The sequence below is a fragment of the Peromyscus maniculatus genome, chromosome 1 (genome assembly GCF_049852395.1).
Source record: "Peromyscus maniculatus bairdii isolate BWxNUB_F1_BW_parent chromosome 1, HU_Pman_BW_mat_3.1, whole genome shotgun sequence".
NCBI lineage: Eukaryota > Metazoa > Chordata > Mammalia > Rodentia > Cricetidae > Peromyscus > Peromyscus maniculatus.
In genome coordinates, this window is record NC_134852.1 from 198,656,000 (window position 1) to 198,679,236 (window position 23,237).

Below are 23,237 nucleotides of genomic sequence, written 5' to 3' on the forward strand. Positions count from 1 at the left end.
TGCAGGAAGATACTGGGCGATTCTTCATGGTCGACTTCAGTTCTGATGGGTTCTTAGAGGACCATGATCCATGGATGCCTTTGGATGTCTATTTCAAGACCACAGTCCTATGGCCTCAGATATGGAACTTCCCTGGACTCAAGTTGTTCATAAATGGGAGGAAATGGAGAGACCTGCATTTTCAGAGTTTTCCCGCAATTCTATCAGCAGATTGGCTAGGAATTCCACCATTTATTCTGCAATCAGAAAACCACCCTCTTGCCCCCTTTTCATACATTTCCATTTCTAGATACTTTTTTTAATTTTTTACTTTATTTTATTTTTTTCCGAAGCTGAAGAATGAACCCAGGTCCTTGCGCTTGCTAGGCAAGCGCTCTACCACTGAGCTAAATCCCCAACCCCTAGATACTTTTTTGTTTTTTAATGTGCATTAGTGTTTTGCCTGCATGAGGGTATCGGGTACCCTAGAACTGGAGTTACAGACAGTTGTGAGCTGCCATGTGGGTGTTGGGAATTGAACTCTGGTCCTCTGGAAGAACACCTAGTGCTCTTAACCACTGAACCATCTCTCCAGACCCTCTAGATACTTTTATTATCTTAGCAGTCTCTGTCATTTGAAAGGAGAGGCTTGTTAGCATGTCTTTCTTTCTTTCTTTCTTTCTTTCTTTCTTTCTTTCTTTCTTTCTTTCTTTCTTTCTTTCTTTCTTTCTCTCTCTCTCTCTCTCTCTCTCTTTCTTTCTTTTCTTTTTTTTTTCAAGACAGGGTTTCTCTGTGTAGCTTTGCACCTTTCCTGGAACTCATTCTGTAGCCCAGGCTGGCTTTAAACTCACAGAAATCCACCTGCCTCTGCCTCCCGATTGCTGGGATTAAAGGCGTGTGCCACCACCACCCAAGCATTTCTTTTAAAAATGATTTGTTTTGCCAGGTGTGGTAGCACATGCCTTTAACTCCAGCACTCAGGAGGCGGTGGCAGGCAGATCTCTGTGATTTTGAAGCCAGCCTGGTCTACAGAGTGAATTCAAGGACAGCCAGGGCTACAGAGAAATCATGTCTCAAAAACAAAAACCAAGTTATGTGTGTGAGTATGTGCCCAAAGTGTTGGGTCCCTCTGGAACCAGAGCTGGAGTTACAGTAGGTAGTAAGATGTGTAGATGCTGGGAACTGAACTCAGGTCTTCTGGGAGAGCAGTAAGCACACAACTGCTAAGCTAGCTCTCTAGTCTCACATGTCGGCATTGCTAAGGTGAAATTTTCATTTTCCTTTCAATGATGTGGACTAATGGTGTGAGAGTATGTCTTCAAACTTGATCCTCATGCACCATCCACCCAATCATTTGTTAAGATTTGTCTAAGGAAGGGTGGGACTGAGAGTCATAGGCCTATGGAGTAAGGAATAAGAACTATTGAGGGGGACTGGAGTGATGGTTCCTTGGTTAAGAGCGTTGTCTGCTCTTTCAGAAGACCAGGGTTCAATTCCCAGCACTCACATGGTGATTCACAACTAGTTTCACAAGATCCAAACAGGCTACAGTACATGTAGGCAGAACACCCATACACATAAAATAAACAAATTCTTTCTTTGTTTGTTTGTTTGTTCGAGACAGTGTTTCTCTGTGTAACAGTTCTGACTGTCCGCAGATCAGGCTGGCCTCAAACTCAAGAGATCAGTTTGCCTCTGCCTCTGCTTCCCGAGTGCCACCACCACCCGGGGTTGTTTTTTTAAGAAGTATTAAATATTCCCCCACCCCTCCTGAACTGGGTGGGCAGGTGCGTTAGCACACTTGGATCTGTTCTCTGCTATGCACGGAGCCAGCTTTCCTCAGAACTTTTTCCAGTTCTGGAAAATGAGGATACTTCAGTTAGAGATCCAAGATTTCTGTTACCGTCCTCTCTATTTTTGGACGGTAGGAATGGAGTAGAAAACGCAGTCAGGGTTGGAATGAGACAGGTGCACACACCTATGAGCAGCCAAAATGGGGCACAGAGACAGGACGGTATGGGAAAGATTGCACGGGTTAGATTTAGGAAAGAGGGGCCCAGGACCTGCCTGGAAAGGGAGTGAGCTCTAAAGTAGCGATGCCCAGATAACTTTGATAGGATGTGGTTGGGGGAGTAGGGTCGCCCGCTCAAGCTCTCAAAACCGACCCCGCCCCCTTTCCAGCAAATCACAGCTTCCTTCCCCCGGCTGCCCAGCAGCCACTGCTAAACAGCGCGCTGCAACCGAACACTGTCTAACCCCACCTCTCTAACCGCCCAACACAGTTCCTCGTTCTTTATTGGCTGCTGTAACTGTCAGTCAGAGGATCCTCGTTTCCGTTGGCTGTCTCCCCTACCTACTCTTCGTTCTCTTGTAATCTGGTCTGGTCTCTTTGGGCACGACACGCCTCCCGGAGCCGATTTCCTCTCTTGGATTGGATAGCTGGGATGCCACTTTTCAGGGTGCCACACTCTGATTGGCTGAGCGCGGCCGGACTCGCTCAGTTACCAGGCAGCGGGCTAGACTGAGGCTAGTTACCACGTCAGTGAGCTGACAGGGAAGGGAGCCGGCTCCACCGACCGTCCCGGCCCAGTTTTCCTGGCCTGAGTGAGGTCTCCCCGTGAAGTTAGGATCGACTTCCAGAAAACAGGCTCCTTCCCTGCCGTCAGCGCCGCCAGCGCCGGGACAGCGGCTGGGAGACGCCTCCGGGGCCGGGCTGGACATGAGCTGCGGCGGCCGGGACTGGGACTAGGCCCCGCCATTTTGGATCCGCTGACAGGTCAGCGAAGTCCCTTCTTAGAGTTCCAGCGTCGCCCAGGCTGCCTGACGTTGCCATAAGGGATGAGGAGGAAGGGTCCTTCAGTTGGGCGCAGCGGGCTGGCTGAGGGGCTTGGGGGAGGAGGTAACGCCAAAGGGTTGATGTGAGAGAGAGTCGGGAGGTGTGCGGGGAGCAGAGGTCAGGCCTTGCCCCCGAGGGGTGTTCTCGGCTCCACTTGTGACTCTGCGGACGCCAGGCTCACGTCTGGTTTCCTGGGCTTCATCCAGCCGCCAACTCCTCTTTTTCAAGCTTTCTGCACTCTGTAGAGAATGAAGTCCTTAAAAACGGAAAGCAGAGCTAAGGATGGGTTTCCAGGCTTTTAGATTAGGAATCTTTCCAGATTCTGTCCACTGTCACTTCGGGGTGATTTCGACCTAAGACAGCCGAGGCGCCTCGTTAATTCTGAAAGATGAACCAGTGCCGTCTGGATTAGGTAGTAGAAGAGTTGAGGCCAGCAGCCCGAGGAACTGCCTGTAAGGTTTTCCTTACACAGGACAGCTCAGCTGTCACCGTGGGTCTGATGTAAACACTTTTTTTTTTCTTTTTTTTTTTTTTTTTTTTTGAGACAGGATCCCTGCTTGTCCTGGAACTCACAAAGATCCGCCTGCCTCTGCCTCCCTGTTGCTGGGATTAAAAGCATGTGCCACTACCACCCTGCTGTAAACACTTTTGGTGTGTGTTTTGGGTAGGCATTTACCCACTGTGACTTTTCCCCACCTACCCTAAGGATATGTGGTTTAATCACAAGGAAGCCACTCTATTGTGATACATTCGATTGTATGCTAAGATGGAGAGATTTTAATATTAATAAATTTGGTCCTGGTGGGCTATTTATTTTTAGTAGATTAGAAAACATGAAAAGGGCTGGAGATGCAGCTCAGCTGGTTGAGTGCTTGCCTTGCATGCACGAAGTCTTGAGTTCAGTCCTCAGCACGTCATAAACGCATGTTGGCACACACCTATGATTCCAGTACTTAGGAGGTAGAAACAAGAGGGTCAGACATGCAAAGGTCATCCTCTGCTACTTCTTGAGTTAGAGGCCAGCCTGGGCTAAAGGGAGATACTGTCTCAAACAGACAAGTCATGAGAGATGTTCTACTCCTGGTGGTAGAGTCAAGGAAGCAGAGTGAATGATGGAGCACAACCCCAAAGAGTGTAGTTTATGGCTTGGTAATGACCTTTGACATTGCTGTGTTATAAATCGGTGGAAGTCCATCAAAGATAGAGTAATTTAGAGATGAGAGACAGTGTAGTGTTTTTTTAGTGCAGAAACTCACACACCTTTATTTCAAGAGTACCAGGCACTAGTGGTACTTGTATCTGCCTTGTGGAGGATACAAATGAAAAATCTGCTTTGGGATTGCTCAATTTACACATGGTCTTACAATAATGGGACCCTCGGGTCTTACATATGGTAGCCAAGCAGTCTACCACTGAGTCATATCCTTAGCTAGCTTTAGTTGTTTATTTTGAGACATGGTCTCTCTAAGTTGTCCTGGCTGCCTGGAAACTTGTTCTGTAGCCCTTGAGCTTGTGATCTTCCCCCAGTAGCTGGGTTTACAGGCCTGCACCACCCGGTCTGGCTATATACTTCTGAAAAGTCGTGACATATGTTAGGTATAGTGACAGACATGTATAATTTCATTACTTTTGGGTTAAGAAAGAACATTTGAGTTTAAGACCAGCCTGGCCTACACAGTGAGATCCTGTCTCAAAGAAAAAAAAAGTAGCAAAGTTAAAAGTAGAATCTGCCTAGTTCCTTTCAGCAGATATCGGGCCCCACAAAGTATCATGCATCCCTGGGATTAGTTTAGTGTGTGGTTAGGCTTTGTGGCTTGGCCTGGCCCTGGCAGTCAGCAGTGCTTGTGCATGCTAGGTAGAAACAAGGTGGAAGGAACACTGTCTCCAGGTACTGGAAGGAAATTATCTAGGAGGATACAGTCCTTGAACCAAGTTTCTCTTGCTTCATTCTCTTTGCCCTCCTGAAAATGGGTGTGTTAAGAGTGTATACACATATGTTAGGAAGGGAAGGAATAGTGTTTGTAATTTATATGTATAGATTTAAAGCAAATGGGAGGATGGGAATGGTACAGGACACTGCTTTTTATGAGATGCAGACTCTTCCAAAAAAGGGTGTATCTCAGTGATAAAGCATTTACCTAGCCTGTGAGAGAGAGGCCCTGGATTTGATCTTCAGTGCTGGGGACAGAGGGCAGAATGTAATTTTCTACGTAAGGATAATTTCACTAACATAAATTTTCTTTAAGGTTTTCTCACACTTCAAACTTTTTTTACATAGTGGCTGTAGGCAGACTATATAGTATGTTCCAGTCTTTTTTTTGTTTTGTTTTTGTTTTTTGTTTTTTGAGACAGGGTTTCTCTGTGTAGCCTTGGTTGTCCTGGATCTTGCTCTGTAGACCAGGCTGGCCTGAAACTCACAGAGATCTGCCTGCCTCTGCCTCCTGAGTACTGGGATTAAAGGTGTGCCCTACCACTGCCTGGTTGAGGACAAATCTTATAAGCAGGGTTATAAATTTGAATGCATGTCAGACAGATAATGTTACTGACTGAAGTGAGTCAGGTGGAAGATGGATAGGAAGCAGCAGAACCTGTAATATGCAGGCCCCTAACTTGAAGAAGGCAGCTGCTTATTCAGCAGGTGGCCACTGTTTGGAGACTGGAGTACAGTATGTCTAGCCTTCCTATTTTTTAGTACAGGATGATAGAGGACAGACGGGCTGTATGGGACTGTCACTGCTGCTCCCACTTCCCCGTCACTCAAGCTGGTTTTCTTTGTTCTGGTCACCCTTACACCTGTGTGTTCCGAGTGGTTAAAGATGAGGGCTAGAGAGGAACACTCTTTCATTTTTGTCTCTCAGATGGGCGCTTTTAGACAGGTCAGTGGCTTCCCCACATGTGGTTCTGGAGATAGTCTCAGAATCTCCACAGGAAGAGGAGATGGCATGAAGAGCTAAGGTACACTGGGCACCTGATTAGCCGGTTGGAGAGGATTTTCCAGCAGTGCCTGGTCAGAGCAGAGTACCTGCTTTTTCCTCATTCGACTTTCTATAACTCCTACTCTTTCTCTAACTTTTGTTCAGTAAGTTTTTTTTTGTGTGTGCCTCTCTTCCGAGCTCAGTAGTGTGTTTTGCTTGTGTGTGTGTGTGTGTGTGTGTGTGTGTGTGTGTGTGTGTGTGTGTGCGCCTGCCATGCGTGTGCCTGGTGCAGATGGAAGTTAAAGGGAGTTGGATCCCCTAAACCTGGAGTTACAAATGATTGTGAACCACATTGTGGGTGCTGGGAACTAAACCCAGGTCCTCTGTAAGAGCAACAAGTGCTCTTAACCCCTGCACCATCTCTCCAGCCCTCACCCCCGTTTTTTGTTTTGTTTTGTTTTTGAGAGAAGGTCTCACTGTGCAGCCCAGACCAGTCTTGAGCTTGGGATCCTCCTTCCTTCACCTCCCATTGCTGGGATTGCAGATGTGTGTCACCGCTGTTCGGCTGAGGTTTGTGTAAGAAGGGCTGTGTACACAGTGTTATGGGCTGAGGACAGATGTGCTCATTCTGTTAGGGAGAAGGAGTGAGTTGAGGGAGACTCGTGAGCAGACACCATCATGAAAACAGTGCTTAGTGGATGCTGACAGCGTTCAGTGCCTTGGGGTGCCTCACAACAAACCCAAGGGAAAATGGCTTCATTCTGTTTGCAATGGAAAATTGTAGTTCTTTTTGTTTCTGGATTTTTTTGTTTTGTTTTGCTCTTGGACAAGGTCTCAATGTTTAGCCCAGGTTAGCCCTGAACACTTAATCTTTCTGTTGATTACCACATATAGCTACTGTGGAAAACTGTAAATGAAGACTCAGGAAGGTTAGGAAATTTGGTTAAAAGGGTCATAATTTGTAGTACAGTGCTCATCTAGCATGCATGTGGCTTTGGGTTCAATCTCCAACACTGGGGGTGAGAGGGAAAAAAGAAAGGAAAAATGAAAAGAAAAGAAAAGAAATAGGTCTTGGCTATAGTCATTTAGGTATAAGCAGTGAGGACTGGAACTCAGGTCTGTCTTGCCTTTGAAGACTCTTCTTATAACCAAAAGCATATCATAATTCTACTATTGATTTTTGTTTTCTGTTTTTTGAGAGACAGGGTTTCACTGTGTAGCCCCTGCCTGATCCGGAGCTCTTTGTAGACCAGTCTAGCATCAAACTCACAGAGATCAGCCTGCTTCTATGTCCTAAGTGTTGGGATTAAAGGTGGGAGCCACCCCACCTGGCTTGATTATTGAATTTTTTTTTTCCTTTCCCTCTTCTTGTTTTTTTTTTTGTGAGACAGGGTTTCTCTGTGTAGCTTTGCTCCTTTCCTGGAACTTGCTTTGGAGACCAGGCTGGCCTCGAACTCACAGAGATCCGCCTGGCTCTGCCTACCGAGTGCTGGGATTAAAGGCGTGCACCAACACCGCTGGGATTATTGAATTTTAATGTGAAATGAGGTAGAGTTTACAAAAGTGGCCAAGAGGAGAAAGAGAGAAGGGAGTAGCATTTGCAAAGGCAAAGAGGGAGCAAACCCTGACTTGAGAAAGACTGAGCTTAGTGTGTGGGCATGCCTGTAATCTATCACTCAGGAGACTTGAGGCACTAGTGTCTTGAGTTCCAGGCCATCTATAAGAGCAGGGTCCTCATTAAAAACAAACAAACACCAACCAACCAACCAACCAACCCATCAACAAAAAACAACCCCAGATCATCACCATAAGTGATGCTCAGCCCTACTGACTAGTCTCACCACACCTACCCCTTGCCAGACTTTTTTTATTTCTCTAAGGTGGAATCTCTAGAAGTGGAATTGCTAAGATAAAGGATATGAAGTTCTTTAACTTGGCATGATGATCCCAAATTGTTATTCAAACTGATTGTATCAGTTAGATATTCTAGCCATTTAGTCTTTACTGAGTTATTGTCAGATTTATTGTGTTTTTGAGATAGTATCTTACTCTTCAGTTAGTCCAATCTGGGTGGTTTTTTTTTTTTTTTTTTTTTTTTTTTTTTTTTTGGTTTTTCGAGACAGGGTTTCTCTGTGTAGTTTTGGTACTTGTCCTGGATCTCATCTGTAGACCAGGCTGGCCTCGCACTCACAGAGATCTGCTGTCTCTGTCTCCTGAGTGCTTGGATTAAAGGCATGTGCCACCGCTGCTCGGCCCAGTCTGATTTGTAACTCAGTCTATGGCCCAAGCTGGCCCTGAACTCCTGCCCCTGCCTCTCCGGTGTTGGGATTAAGGGTGTACACCACCATTGCCTAGCTTAATAATCTTTTTATATTAATTTGTTATTTGTATTTTCTACTTTGTAAAGTGCTTATTCTACTCATATTTCTTGCTTTTTCTTTTTAGATTTTCATGTGTGTGCACATTTTTGCATGTTTGTATATGTGCACTGTGTGTATGTAGAATCCCAAGGTTGATGTCCATAATCATATCCAGTCTTCCATCTTTTCCCTAAGGCAGGGTCTCTCAATCAAATCTAGAGCTTGCCTATAGCCTTGCTAGTCAGTTTGCTCTAAAGATCCTGTTGCTGCCTTCTGAAGCTGGAGTTAGAACAGGTGGGATACTGTGCCCACCTGGCATTTATATGGATTCAGGGGATTTGAACTCTGGTCCTTGCTCTTGCTTGGCAAGTCTTTAAGTACTTATCCATCTCTCTAGTCCTCTCTTTCTAATGAAAAAAAAATTGCATTTACTTATTTTGTGTATGTGCCGTGGTGCATATGTGGAGGTCAGAGAACAACTTCAGGAGTTGGATCTCTCATTTCATTAAGTGGGTCTTGGGGACCAGACTTGTCAGGTTGGTAGCTAGTACTTTACCCACTGAGCCATCTCTGGGACTCCTTTAAAATTTTAGTTTTATGTGTTTGCCTGCATGCATGTCTGTGCACCACATGTGTGCAGTGCCCACAGATGCCAGAAGAGGATGCTAGCTCTCATGGATGTTTGTGAGCCACCACATGAATGCTGGGAATTGAAGCCAGGTCCTCTGGAAGAGCAGCCATTCTTTTTCCTTGCCCTTCCTTTTGACTTTTTGAGCCCGGGTTTCACCATGTAGGCTAGACTGGCCTCAGAATCCTGCCTCTCCTGCTTTGTCTCTTGATTGCTGGAATTACAGATGTGTGCCACCATACCTGGCTTTAATAGTATCATTTAAAAAATAATTAAGAAAAAATTTACTTGTGTATTGTATATTGAGTGTATCCCCCTCATCTCCACTTACTGTCCTCTTTCTTGCTTCTTTCCCTCCCATTGGTCCCCTTCATCCTCCAGACTGTATTACTACTACTTTGATATACACATATATGGTTTTATTTCTTTCTGAGATTGTCTTAATTCACTTAGTGTAATGATCTCCAGTTGGATACAAAATCCTGGGGATGATGTTACTGTGCTGTTGGTGACTGAAGAAAACCCCACTGTGTATATTCCCACGCCGCGCTTTCCTTGTTCTTTCCCCTGTTGTCAGTTACCTAGGTTGGTTCCTTAATGAACCCATTGAGAATAGGGCTGCAGTAAATATTGATGTTCCGGTATCTCTGTGTTATGTTGTCTTGAAGCAGTCCCTGGGGCTAAGTACCCACGAGGCAGGTCATATGAATGACCCATTTTTAGTGTTTTGAGAACCTCCATATTGACTTCCATGTGGCTGGACTAGTTTACGTTCCACCAGCGAAGTATAAAGAAGAAAAAAAATTTTTTTCCAGCCCTGGCTGCCCTGGAACTCACTCTGTAGACCAGGCTGTCCTCGAACTCACAGATCCATTTGCCTCTGCGCCTGGCTGTATTTCATCTTTTGAGAACTGTTTGTTCATTTTACTAGCCCATCTATTGATTGGATTGTTTGAAACCTTTTTTTCCCTCTTCTTTGTGTGAGCATGTGTGTTGTACATGTTTGTGTATGTGTCCTTTGGAGGCTGGAGGTCAATGTCAGGTGCCCTTTTCCATCTCTCTCCACCTTCATTTTTGAGATGAGGGTCTTTCATTGGACCTGCTCACCTATTTGGCTAGACTGGCTTGGCCAGCAAGCTCCAGGGCTCCTCTTGTCCCCACTTCCCCAGCACTCTGGTTACAGGTACCTTCTGCCATGCTCTTTATTTGCCTTCTGTGAATCTGAACTCAAGTTCCTGCTTTTCTGACTGCGCCATCTCCCTGGCTCTGGGTTGTTATTTCTTGTATATTTTAGATGTTAGACCTCTATCAGATGTATAGCTAGTTAAGCTTTTCTTTTATTCTGTAGACCGTATCTTTACTCAATTTCACGAGGTCTCATTTATCATCAATTGTTGGCCTTATTTCCTGAGTGACTGCATTCTCATTGAAAGTCCCTGCCTGTATCTATATTCTAAAGTGTTTTTCCTCTAACAGGTTCCGAGTTTTGAAGCTTTTTTTTTTTTTTCTCGAGACAGGGTTTCTCTGTGTAGCTTTGCGCCTTTCCTGGAACTCACTTGGTAGCCCAGGCTGGCCTCGAACTCACAGAGATCCGCCTGCCTCTGCCTCCCGAGTGCTGGGATTAAAGGCGTGCACCACCACCACCACCACCACCACCACCACCACCACCACCACCACCACCACCACCACCACCACCGCCTGGCTTCTGAGTTTTGAAGCTTTGATCTGTTTGAAGTTGGGTTTTTTGTGGAAGATGAGAGACAGGGTTCTAGTTTCATTCTTCTGTGTGTGGATATCTGGTTTTCCTTCCTTCCTTCCTTCCTTCCTTCCTTCCTTCCTTCCTTCCTTCCTTCCTTCCTTCCTTCCTTCCTTCTTTCTTTCTTTCTTTCTTTCTTTTTCTTTTTTCTTTTTTTTGGTTTTTCAAGACAGGGTTTCTCTGTGTAGCTTTGAGCCTTTCCTGGAACTCACTCTGTAGCCCAGGTTGGCCTCGAACTCACAGAGATCCGCCTGCATCTGCCTCCCAAGTACTGGGATTAAACGCGTGTGCCACCATGCCTAGCTTGAAGGTTTTCATGACTTGCATTTTCTGGGGATCCCATCTCTGTAAAATATGAGATATTTAGCTACTTAAAAATTTAGTTTGGCCTGGAGAGATGGCTGAGTGCTTAAGAGCAGAGGACTCTTCCAGAGGACCTGAGTTCAGTTCTCAGCACCAATATGACAGTTCATACTGTCTGTTCCAGTTCCAGGGGATTTGAAACCTTTACACAGACATACTTGTAAGCAAAACACCAATGCTCGTAAAATACAAATAAATATAATCTTGAAAAAAAAAAAAAAAGCTGGGAGTTGGTATCACACAGATCTCTGAGTTCAAGGCCAGCCTGGTCTACAGAGTGAGTTCCAGGACAACCAGGACTAACTACACAGAGAAACCCTGTCTTCAAAAACAATAAAACAGAACAAAATTTTAATTTTAAAAAAGTTTTATTTTATGTATATTAGTGTTCTGTCTGCATGTATGTTAGTGTACCTTGGGCGTGCCTATGGATGGTTGTCAGCCACTATGTGGGTGCTGGGAACTGAAGCTGGGTCCTCTGAAAGAACAGAAAGTGCTCAAAATCTGAGCCATCTCACTGGCCATTTTTCTTTTTTTTGAGACATGATCTCTCTGTATAGCTCTGGCTGCTGTGTAGACCAGACTGGCCTTGACCTTGCAGAGACTGGCCTGCTTCTGTTTCCTGTGTGCCTGGATTAAAGGCATGTGCCACTACTGCCCAGCTTTAGATGCTTTATTTTGTGTGTGTGTGTGTGTGTGTGTGTGTGTGTGTATCTACAAAATATATTAACTGTACTTATCAACATGGATGACTCCTAGATAAAACATCAAAGTGCAAATTGCAGAAGAATATATAAAATATTAATTACACATAAAACATAGAATGATATTGTATATTATTTAAAGATATATGTCAGTGAAATAAGAGTAAAATGTTAATAAACATCAGTTTTATAGTAGGAGTCATGAGCAGAAGCATGGAAGATAGGATTGGGAAGTACTAAGAGTCTTCCCTTGCACCACTAGTCTGGATGTAGCTTTTTGTATGCTAAATATCACTTGTTCAACAAATAACTATGTGTTTTACATGAGTGTTTTTTTTTTTTACATAGTGTCAGAAATAGAAAGTTTAATAATTTTTTTTTTTTTACTTTGCAATAGTTCTGAACTCTTCTTTCTTTTTTTCTTTTAGACAGAGACTCATAATATAGATAAGGCTGGTTTCAAACTCACTCATGAATACCAGTGTTAACTTGCATTAGCCACCATACCAGACTCTGAGGAGTTTTTTTTTTTTTTTTTTTTGCAAAGTAGAACTTTTTTTTTTTTTTTTTTTTTTGGTTTTTCGAGACAGGGTTTCTCTGCGTAGTTTTGCGCCTTTCCTGGAGCTCACTTGGTAGCCCAGGCTGGCCTCGAACTCACAGAGATCCGCCTGGCTCTGCCTCCCGAGTGCTGGGATTAAAGGCGTGCGCCACCACCGCCCGGCGACTCTGAGGAGTTTTTAAATAATGGGAAGTGGCAATTTTGTTGTTGCATGTTCCTAGGATATACTCTATGCCAAGAGTGTTTTTTGGGAAAGAGTCTTATGAAGCCAGGTTGGTTTCCAGTTGGCTGTGTTATAAAGGATGGCTTGCTTTTCCTGGTCCTCCTGCCACTACCTGCTGTGGTGCTTAGATTACAGACGCTCACCATCACGCCTGGTTCACCTAAGTGGTGGTGGGATTGAACCTAGAGCTTGTGCATGCTAGGCAAGCACTCTACTAGCTGAACTGCATTCCTAGTCTTCCAAGAAGAAATTCTATTTTTCAATATTTTCACCTGGGGAAAGAATTAAATATCTTTCCTAAGTGCTATTCTGGATAGCACAGGCAATCCTACAGTAGTTCCTTTGGGAGCAGTTATAATACTAAGTTAGCTTTCAGCGTCGTTTCAGAGTTTCACAGAGCATCAGCTTTACAAAAGCATTCACTGTAGTCTTCTTGGTGATTTCCTGCAGTAACTCAGTGCATGTGAGGTTTTAGAACTTCCGAGTCATCGTGCCAGTGTCTTGGAGCTGCCTTGGCAGAATGGATGCAGTATTGAAGTTCACATTCAACTGTGATTCCAAACCAAAAAGCTTTTTGTTTTTCTCTCTTTCTCTGAGACAGGGTCTCACTATGTAGCTTAGGCTAGCCTTGAACTCACAGAGATCTACATGTCTCATTCTCCCAAGTGCTGGGATTAAAGGCACACACTACCACAGTGGCTAAAACTGTTCTTCTTAGCAACCTTCATTATTTTATTTCTTTTGCTTATTTTAAAGAAATGTTTGTTTTTTTGTGACACAAAGCTTTAATCCCTGCACCCAGGAGGCAGAGGCAGGCATTTCTGTGAGTTCAAGGCCTGCCTGGTCTACATATTGAGACTATATCTGAAAAAAATTATTTATTTATTTATTTATTTATTTTTGTTTTTTGTTTTTTGAAACAAAATCTCATGTATCCCAGGCTGGCATGAAATTCACTATGTGGATTGGACTGCCTCTGAATTTACAGAGACCCAGCTTTCCTCTGTTTTCAGAGTGTTGGGTTTAACAGTGTACACCATCACACTCTGCTGCATTGTTGAGTTTGGAGTTGTGTCTTGAACTACTTGGAACTTCCAGAGACTTTTAGGACAGTCAGGTAGTTAGATTCATAATTTAAGATGGATTTAACCTCAGTGTTATAGGTGGAAAATCTTGGTACTAGAAAGTCAAATGACATTTCTCACATTGTTAGGCTAATCATGAGTATGCTTTGGGTGACCTAATTAATTAATTAATTAATAGTGCTAGATTTTGGACCAACTTCCTCATGAACATTAGGCAAGTGTTCTATCACTAAGCTACATTCCTATCCCTTTCTTAAATTTTTTATTTTGAGATAGGAGCTTAATAAGTTGCCTAGGCAGACCTTGCAATTTCAATCCTTCTGCCTCAGCCTTTCAAGTAGGTGGGATTACAGGTATGTGTCACCATCCATGGCTAGCTATTTTAATAATCCCCCATCTTGGGGCTGGAGAGATGACTCAGTGGTTAAAAAAAACTGTTGCTTTTCTAGAGGACCCATGTTCAATTCCTAACACCCAAATGGTGGCTCACAACCATCTGTAACTCCTGGCCTAGGGGATCTTCTGGCCTATGCTGGTACTGGGTATGTACATGGTACACAGATGTACATGCAGGCTGAGCATTCATATACATAAAATGAAAGGGAAAAGCCAGGCATTGTGGCATATACCTTTAATTCCAGCACTTAGGCAGGCAAATCTCTGAGTTCAACACCAGTCTGGTCTACAGAGTGAGTTCTAGGACAGCCAAGGCTACACAGAGAAACCCTGTCTCAAAATAAAACCCCAAACAATAACAAAAACAAAAACCAACCAACTAAACAAGCAAAAAACCCTAAAGGGAAAAAATATTAACCAATCTTTTCTACTCTTCTGGTAGGTTTGTCAGGATGGTGGACAAGAATATTTACATCATTCAAGGAGAAATTAACGTTGTTGTTGGTGCCATCAAACGAAATGCACGATGGAGCACCCATATACCACTGGTAAGTGGGGCATGGGCAGACATTTTGGTCACTGAGTTATTGTAGGGAATCTCATCTTTGGTTAAAACAGCAATCAACTAAGAGTGTGTGTGTGTGTGTGTGTGTGTGTGTGTGTGTGTGTGTGTGATGAAAGAAGAAAGGTGATGTAAAAGGTAAAGGGATAGGTCCTCATAGAAGGAGGAGAGAGAAAAGAGAACAATAGAATACATGTGACAGGAAAGCAGAACAGGGAGCTGGCTCAGTGTGATAGTGTATTCCTATAATCCTAGCACATGGGAGGTAGAAGAAAAAGGATCATATGTTCAAGGCTAGCTTTGGTACATACTGAGTTCAAAACTAACCTGGGCTACTTGTGATCCTGTCTCAAAAACCAAAAAAAAAGAGGGGAGGCGGGGGAAGGGAACAGGACTGGGGGCTAGAAATGGCTCACCAGTTCAGAATACTTGCTAATCTTCCAGTGGATCAAGTTTGTTTCACAGCACTCATGTTGGGCAACTCACAACTCTCTTGTGATCCTCTTCTAGCCTCCTTGGGTACCTGCACACATATGCTGTGTACTTATTGGAGATTATGGGGGTTCAGTCCCTCGATAGTCCCCTCCCAGGGTCCGGGAAGGATCTGCAACCAGCTGATAATTTAATCGTTGATGAAAGGAAATGAATCTACATACACGAAACTCCTTTGTCCATACACTTTATTATTCTGTGTCAGTTCTCTCTCTACAAGCTTCTATTCTGCTCTCATGCCTACCTCCTTTCTTGCCTGATTTATCTCTACATTTAACTGCTGTCCCCTCTGAGTTCTAATTTAATTCTCTCATCTTAGTTCTGCCCCTTGAGGTTCTCATCCATCTTGTTCTTTCCCATATCAGCTCCTCTCCCATCTCCTTCTCTCCCATCTTGTTCTTCCCCATCTGGCTCTTCCTCATCTTCCATCTCATTCCTCTAGTCCTCTCTTCTGCACTTCAGTCTAGTTCTTCCCCGTCTCAGTTTGTTCCTTTCCAGTTCTTACCCGTTTGTTCTTCCATTCTCCTTTCTCTTCTCCGTCTCCTTAGTCTCTCCGTTCCCTCTAAGTCTCCCAGGAATACAGTTAGAAACCCAAGCAATAGCAATCCTCTGGCTGAGCAAGGTCACCAGGCTTGAATTCTACGGGGTCATAAAGGCAGGTAAGAATTTTCCTCAGGCAGTGACCACTAGGCTTTCTTTTACAATCCAAAACAGGAGTGGTAATAGAGGAGGTCAACTGAGTGCTAATGCCTGGTTAGTATATGAAAAAGGGGTCTATGTGCTCAGTCTACATTCTGAGAAGTGGTTAGGTAAGAAGCTAGGGGTCTATAAAGTTATTAAGGCTATAAGAAAGGAGGGTCCAAGCTAAATTGTGTAAAGCTATTACTTAAGGTCCGCCTGACCTAGGCGGTGTCTCCATGTAGAATTTACCTTAAATCAGGAGACTAGCATGTGGTGGTCTGGACTGTTATTTCTGTTAGTCCTTGAAAGTGGCTAAGGGAGATATCTGATTCCAGTGCTGAAAGGGGAGAAACGGATGGGCTGTGGGGAAGGAAGCATTTCCTGAGGCTGTTCTCCAAATACCTGGAATGTATATGTCCAGAGAGAGATCAGTCCACATTGTTAGCACTTCTTAGGGGAAAAATCAATTGGGAAAACTATGAAGGCACACATGATTTTCACAACAGAACAAGCCAAGTAACACCAAAAGCTCCCTGGAATTTGGCTTCCTCTAGAGGAATTCCTTCAGGTGGTAGCTTTGCCATAACCAGCTGAGTTCTTATAATATTTTCCTGCAGCATATACTCATGTAGACATACACATGAATAAAAATAAATCTTAAAAGGGCAGGGGCTAGGGAGATGGTCCAGCAGTTAAAAAACTTGCTGTACAACCAAGAGGCCTAGAGTTTGGATCCCCAAAACCCATATAAAGGATTAGTGGCTGTCCAGGACTGGTGAAGTGGCTGAGAGGGTAAGGCCTGCAGTTCAAGCCTTGGAAGGCAGAGACAGGGATCCCTGGAGCAAGCAAGCTAGTGAGAGCAGCCATGTCAGTGAGCTCTGGTGTTCTGAGAGCTCTGCCTCTGAGGGGAAGATGGAGTGATGGAGGTAGATGCCTAGTGTTAACGTCAGGCCTCCATGTGTCTGTGAACATGTATACACACACACATCTAAATGAAAATGAAGAAGAAAAAAATAGCCATAAAACCAGTGGCTGGTAAGATGGCTTAGTGTGTTATGTGTTTGCTTTGAAATCCTTATAACCTGAGTTTGATCTCTGAAACCTACATAAAAATAAAAGGAGAGAACCAATTCTATAAAGTTATCCTCTGACTTCCACATGTGCATGTGATGCATACATATACACATTATACATGATAAATAAAACAAATCAAAAGAAAAGAAGAGGGGAGTGGAGAACCAGCTACAAAGGCTGGGAGGGTAGGAGAGGGCAGTGGGGTAGTGAGTAAGAACGAAGTATAATGACATATATATATGACAACGCCATAATGAAACCCATTGCATTCGTTTATTTAGACAGGGCTTCAAACTTAGTATGTAGCTGTCTTTAAACTCCTGGTCTTTTTTATTTATTTAATTTATTTGTTTATTTTTTTGTTTTTTTTGAGACAGGGTTTCTCTGTGTAGCTTTAGTACCTTTTTTTGAACTCACTCTGTAGCCCAGGCTGGCCTCGAACTCAGAGAGATCCACCTGGCTCTGCCTCCCGAGTGCTGGGATTAAAGGTGTGCGCCACCACCACTGCCCGGCTTAAACTCCTGGTCTTCTTGCTTCCACTTCTGAAGGGTTAGGATTACAGGTTTGCACCACTACCACCCTCTAGTTGAAACCCATTATTTTGTAGACTAAAAGAACAACAACCTAGGGCTAGCAAGGTGGGTGAGTGGATAAAGCTGTAGATAAGGAGTGGATAAACAGTGATGTATTAGTCACTGTTCTATGCTGTGAAGAGACACCATGACCTAAGCAACTCTTAGGAAAGAAAGCATTTAATTTTGGGGGCTTGCAGTTAGTCTATTATCATGGTGGGGAGCATGGCAGCACACATGGTACTAGAACAGTAGCAGAGAGCTACATTCTGATCTGTAGGCAGTAGACAGAGAGAGAAAATGGGCCTGATGTGGACTTTTGAAACCTCAAAGTCCACCTCCATTGACACACTTCCCCCAACAAGGCCACACCTACTCCAACAAGGCCACACCTCCAAATTCTTCTAATCCTCGAACAGTTCTACTCCTTGGTGACTAAGCATTCAAAACATATGAGCCTAGGTGGGCATTTTCATTCAGACCACCACACCTGATCACCTGGGTTCAATCCCTGGAACCCACATGGTGGAAGGAGAGAGCTGACTCCCACAGGTTGTCCTCTAACTACTACATGTGTGTGCCCTTACATACACATACACACAAATAAACATGAAAAAGTCTCCCTAATTAAAACAATAGTCATGTTTCCAGTAATAATGAGAATAATAAGAATTCAGATTTGTTCTTGGTATCCAAGGATACTTCTGTTTTATTCCAATTGGCATTAGGTTTACAGGCTTAACCCAGAAGATGACACATTCTTCTCTCTATACATGTATAGTATATGTATGTAAATATATATATGTGTGTGTGTATCTGTATATAATGTATACATACATGAAACAGAAACACTTTATTAAGAAAGGGAAAGCATTCTTGATAATGGGAGTAGGCTAGTGTGTTAGTTACTTTTCTGTTGCTGTGATAAAACACCATAACCAGGGGCTAGAGAGATGACTTAGTAGTTAAGAGCACTGGCTGCTCTTCCAAAGGACCGCAGATTGATTCCTAGCACTCACATGGTGGCTAACAATGACCTGTAACTCCAGTTCCAGGGATCCAATGCCCTTTTCTTTTTAAAATTTAAAAAATTCTTATCTGGGGCTGGAGAGATGGCTCAGAGGTTAAGAGCACTGCCTGCTCCTCTGGAGGACCCAAGTTTAGTTCCCAGCACTCACATGTCATCTCACAAATGTCTGTAACTCTAGTTCCAGAGGATCTGATACCCTCACACAGACATACATGCAAGCAAAATACCAATGCACAGTAAAAAAATAAAATAAAAAGGAATCATCAAAAAAATTTATTATTTTATATAAATGGGTATTTTGTCTGCTTGTATGTCTATGTACCGTGTGTGCCTGATATTTTGGACTACTTTAGTATACCTAAAAATATCAAAAAGACTTCTTATCTTTTAAGATAAAGAAGAGATGTCTGAGACTGGAGTTATAGATGGCTGTGAGCTGCCATGTGGTTGCTGGAAGTTGAACCTGAGTCCTCTGGAAGAGCAGTCAGTGCTCTTAACTGCTGAGCCATCTCTCCAGTCCTGCCACATTTTTATAAATCTATTATTTATTTATTTGTGTGTGTGTGTGTGTATGTGTGTTTGTGTGTATACGCATGCATGCAAGCATGCCTGCAGAATCTAGAAGGTTCTAGATTCTAGAGCTGGAGTTACAGGTGGTTATGAACAGCTAGATATAGTTGTTAGGAATCAGACTCAGCTGCTGTACTATCTCTCTAGTTCTTTTATAAATAAAGTTGATATTTGGGACTACTTGAGTACGCTAGAAACATCAGGAAGACTTCTAATTTCTTAGGGCTATAGTTAGTTAGCAAAGTCATTCAAATTAGTTTAGTTATTGATGATATATAGAGTATGGATGGGTGATGATAATCTGTGCAATGGAGTCTGCAAGCTTCTCATACAGAGCAGGTCATATCTTGCTAATCAGATGCATAAGAAACTTCATTGTAGAGGCAGGCGGATCTCTGTGAGTTCGAGGCCAGCCTGGGCTACATACAGAGTGAGTTCTAGGAAAGACACAAAGCTACACACAGAAACCCTGTCTCGAAAAACCAAAAAAAAAAAAAAAAAAAAGAAAAAAAAAAAGAAAAAAGAAAAGAAACTTCATTGTTACTGTTAGGTTCAGGAAGTCCATAAATCCATAGATGGGCTCAAGTTGGCCTATAGAAGGATTTCTAGCTAGTAGATAAAAGCCACCATTCTTCAGGAACTTGTGATATGTTTTTTTTGTTGTTGTTATTGTTCCCAATTGAGCCCCCCTGCCAGCTCCTCTTCCTCCTTATAATCCACATTATTTGTCTACTCCCTGCTTTCTCAAGCTCTGTTGCTCTCTCCACCATTCTCTCCCATTCTCCAGCTACCCTAGCCCTGGCCATGTCCAGGCTGTTTCTCTTTTCTCTCTGCTCTGGACTCTCCCAGATGCCTCTGGGTTTTTTCTCTCTTATCCAGTTTCTTTACTCTTCCCTCTCACATATAGCTTTAAAGTTAGCTGTTTATTATTGGGTGTATATGTGTGTATATATACATGTATGTATGTATATTTGTAGAATTGTGTGAACAAATTTTAGCACAATTATAAAAACAAGTTTAGTGCTTTCTAACTAGTATTTTACCTGCTAAGCCATCTCTCCAGCCCCCCAATCAGTGTTTTTGAGTAAACATGAGTAAACATTTCAAACACATTCACCAAATAGTTTACTTATTCTTGCCAAGTTAGAAAGTTCTAATATATATCTGTATCATGTGTACATATGAAATAAAAGTAGAGACATTTGGGTTCCTATACATACACACTTAAATGATGTCTTGGGTTCCTATACATACACACTTAAATAAATGATGTCATTGGGCACTTTTTCACTATCGATCTCTTCTTGTTTGAGAAATTTTATATACCCTGGGGCATCTAGGTATGTAAAATAGGCATACAAATAAAACATTTACTGATAATAAATCATAAAGAAATTTATTTAAAAATAATTCTTTGGGAGTTGCTGAGATGACTTAGAGGGTAGAGGTGCTTGCCACCAAGGCTGATGACCCAAGCTTGGTCCCCAGAACATAGTGGAAGGAGAGGGGCAACTCCTGTGAGCTCTCCTTTGGCTTCACACTTTCATCACGGCATGGGAGCATCCACACGTGTACACACATCAAGGCATGTGAGCGCCCACACATGTACACACATCAAGGCATGGGAGCGTCCACACATGTACACACATCAAGGCATGGGAGCGTCCACACACGTACACACATCAAGGCATGGGAGCGTCCACACACGTACACACATCAAGGCATGGGAGCGTCCACACACGTACACACATCAAGGCATGGGAGCGTCTACACATGTACACACATCAAGGCATGTGAGCGCCCACACATGTACACACATCAAGGCATGTGAGTGCCCACATATGTATACACACAAACAAATAAATGTTTTAAAAACATTCTTTGATATGCATATAGTCTTACCATTTATTAACAGTGAAAGCAGATTTATGGACTAATGAGGTAGATGTACTTATTTATTCTTACATAAAGAATTAATCATGGCTTAGTATTTGGTACTGCAGGATGTAGAGCACTGTCCCTGTTTTTCAGAGTTGATGGCTATTTTGATTTGATTTTATAATTTTTGTTTTTCGAGACAGGGTTTCTCGGTGAAGCCTTGGCTGTCCTAGAACTCTTTCTGTAGACCAGGCTGACCTTGAACTAACAGAGATCCACCTGCCTCTGCCTTCTGAGTGCTGGGATTAAAGGCGTGAGCCACCACTGCGAAACTGACTTTATAATTTTTAATTCTGACAAAGCTGTTTTGCACAACTGTTAGAAATTGTTAGAAATTCTTTTGTAGTCTGTTTTTCTCTTTTGTAGTCGTAAGCCAAGATTCATTTCATAATTTTTTTAAAGGACCTTGTCAGTAATACAAGCAGCAATTTTTAAAACCAAACATTTTAACATAATATAATACAAAGACATACTAATTTGATACTTACATGCTGAGGAATGACAGTAAAAAATTTAAAAAAAAATCTTTTTCCATAACTAAACTTACATTATGTTTCTAGAAGAGCAGAAAACTTTGTATGTACAGCAAAAGTACTGTAGCTCATAAAACATACCAGTTTGAAATTGGAGCTGATGTGTTTCAGGCATGCTTATTGTCTGTATTCAGGAACATTTTACTGTTGCCAAACTTTCAAGACCTTCCCCCATATTCAGTTGTGTGACTTCCATATGGGCTGTGATTCACAGGAGAAACAGGGTTGAGGCCAGAAAGATGGCTCTGTGGGCAGGTACCTGTCCCCAACCCTGATGACTAGAGAGTGATCCCTAGGATCACATGGTAGAGGAAGAGAACTGAGTCCACAAATTGTCCTCTCACCCTAATCTGTGGAACATGGCCTGCACATGCACACAGAATAAAGAAAAGGGAATAAAAAATCTGAGAAAGCATAAAAGAAACTGGGTTATAGATTAGCTTTGAAGAACCTACTTTAGGTAAGCTCACAGTGTCTGAAATAGCAGAGTGAGGAGCCATGGCTGAGTTTCTTTTTTTTCCTCAGAAGAAAAACATACTCAATTTTCTGGTTAGATTTAGAGGAAAAGTTTTGATCTTTCATTTTCTCTTTCCTATTTTGGAATAGTTTTTTTTTTTTTTCTTGACCTATGATTCTCCAGGATGAAGAACGGGATCCTCTGCTGCACAGTTTCAGTCATCTAAAGGAGGTCTTAAACAGCGTAACAGGTAAGGCTCCACATGCAGGTGGAATTCTTAAACAGTGTAACAGGTAAGGAAGGCTCCACTCGTAGGAAACACGTAACAGGTAAGGCTCCACGTGTGGACAGAATTACTTGGCCTAGTAAGAAATGCATGTATTTGATTTGCATGGATAGACAGGGATAGACAGTTTTCATGTAAAGGATCATAGAGGGCAAATGAAAACAAAAGATCATATAGTAAACACCTGAGGCTTTGTAGGCTGTATGCAGCTCTGTGGATGCTCAGCTCTGTCCATGGAGCTCACTAGTCATAGGTAAGATGTACAGGAGAAGTACATATTTTCTTTTTTAAGAAGTGCGCAAGTCAGATTTGGCTCATGGATAAATAAAGCTTGCTAGTCTCTATTTCACTGCTTGCAGTATTTCTATGTTCTCAGAGTCCTTTGTCCTTTGATTTTCCTAATCAAATTAACTTTATGTATTACATTTAGAATTTTCAAAGCCACTTCCATATTTATTATCCTTGTTAACTTTTACAGAAATACGTGAAAGAGGCATGCATACTGTCCCCTTTTTATGAAAAAAAGTGAAGTCCAGAGAGTCTAAAGGGATTTACTGAAGGCCTGGTGATGTAGCTCAGTTTGCAGAGTGGTTATCTCCCATGAATAAGCCCTAGATTCAATCCCTAACCCCCCATAAAACTGGGTGTGGTGACATGCGCCTTGTCTGTAATCTCAGGTCTTGGGAGGAGGAGCCAAGAGGTTCAGAAATTCAATATTATCCTTTAGCTATATACCAGTTTTAGGCCAGCCTGAGCTACATGAGATCCTATCTCAAATGACAAAACAGAAAGGTGAAAACAAACAATACACCTAAAATGATTTAGCTAATTCTCAGAGGTGGAATCGAGTACATTTTAAGCTCTATCTGACACCTGCTTTCATGTTCTTTCCCATGTTGTACATTGCTTTGGTACATTTACTTAGAGGGACTGTGTATACCAAGTGCTTTTTAGTGTGTGTGGGGGAGAAGAGGGTAATGGGAGTCAATACTTATGTGGTTTTTGTTATTTATTGTTTTTATTTTCCCCTTGTGTTTTTTTTTTAAGGCAGTATAGACAAAAAGGGAATGCCTCAGAGCTGTGTTCCTGTGTTGATTCTAAAGGACTCTTGTAATTACAGTCTTGGAATGCTGTTAGGTAGTGGTATATCTCAGCCCATAATTGAACAATACTTAGACTTCAACAAATTAAACAAACAATAAATGAAAGAAATTCTTCATTTTATGAGAAACACAGGA

General features: G+C 42.6%; 1 protein-coding gene across 27 annotated transcripts in view; it reads left to right on the forward strand.

Moving 5' to 3' along the window:
* Nucleotides 1–2,470: 2,470 nt before the first annotated feature.
* Nucleotides 2,471–23,237, forward strand: part of Gbf1 (golgi brefeldin A resistant guanine nucleotide exchange factor 1) — a 153,548-nt gene continuing 132,781 nt past the window's right edge. For 21 of the 27 annotated variants that reach the window (XM_006988221.3, XM_006988223.3, XM_006988222.4 and 18 more), the window contains exons 1-3: nt 2,483–2,755; nt 14,247–14,352; nt 21,897–21,963. In XM_006988221.3, the coding sequence (XP_006988283.1) occupies nt 14,257–14,352; nt 21,897–21,963 (163 nt within the window). In that variant the 5' untranslated portion in view covers nt 2,483–2,755; nt 14,247–14,256. Of the gene's footprint in view, nt 2,756–14,246; nt 14,353–21,896; nt 21,964–23,237 lie in introns of those variants that run through there. The other 6 variants (XM_076563224.1, XM_076563237.1, XM_076563236.1 and 3 more) reach the window with 5 other exon arrangements.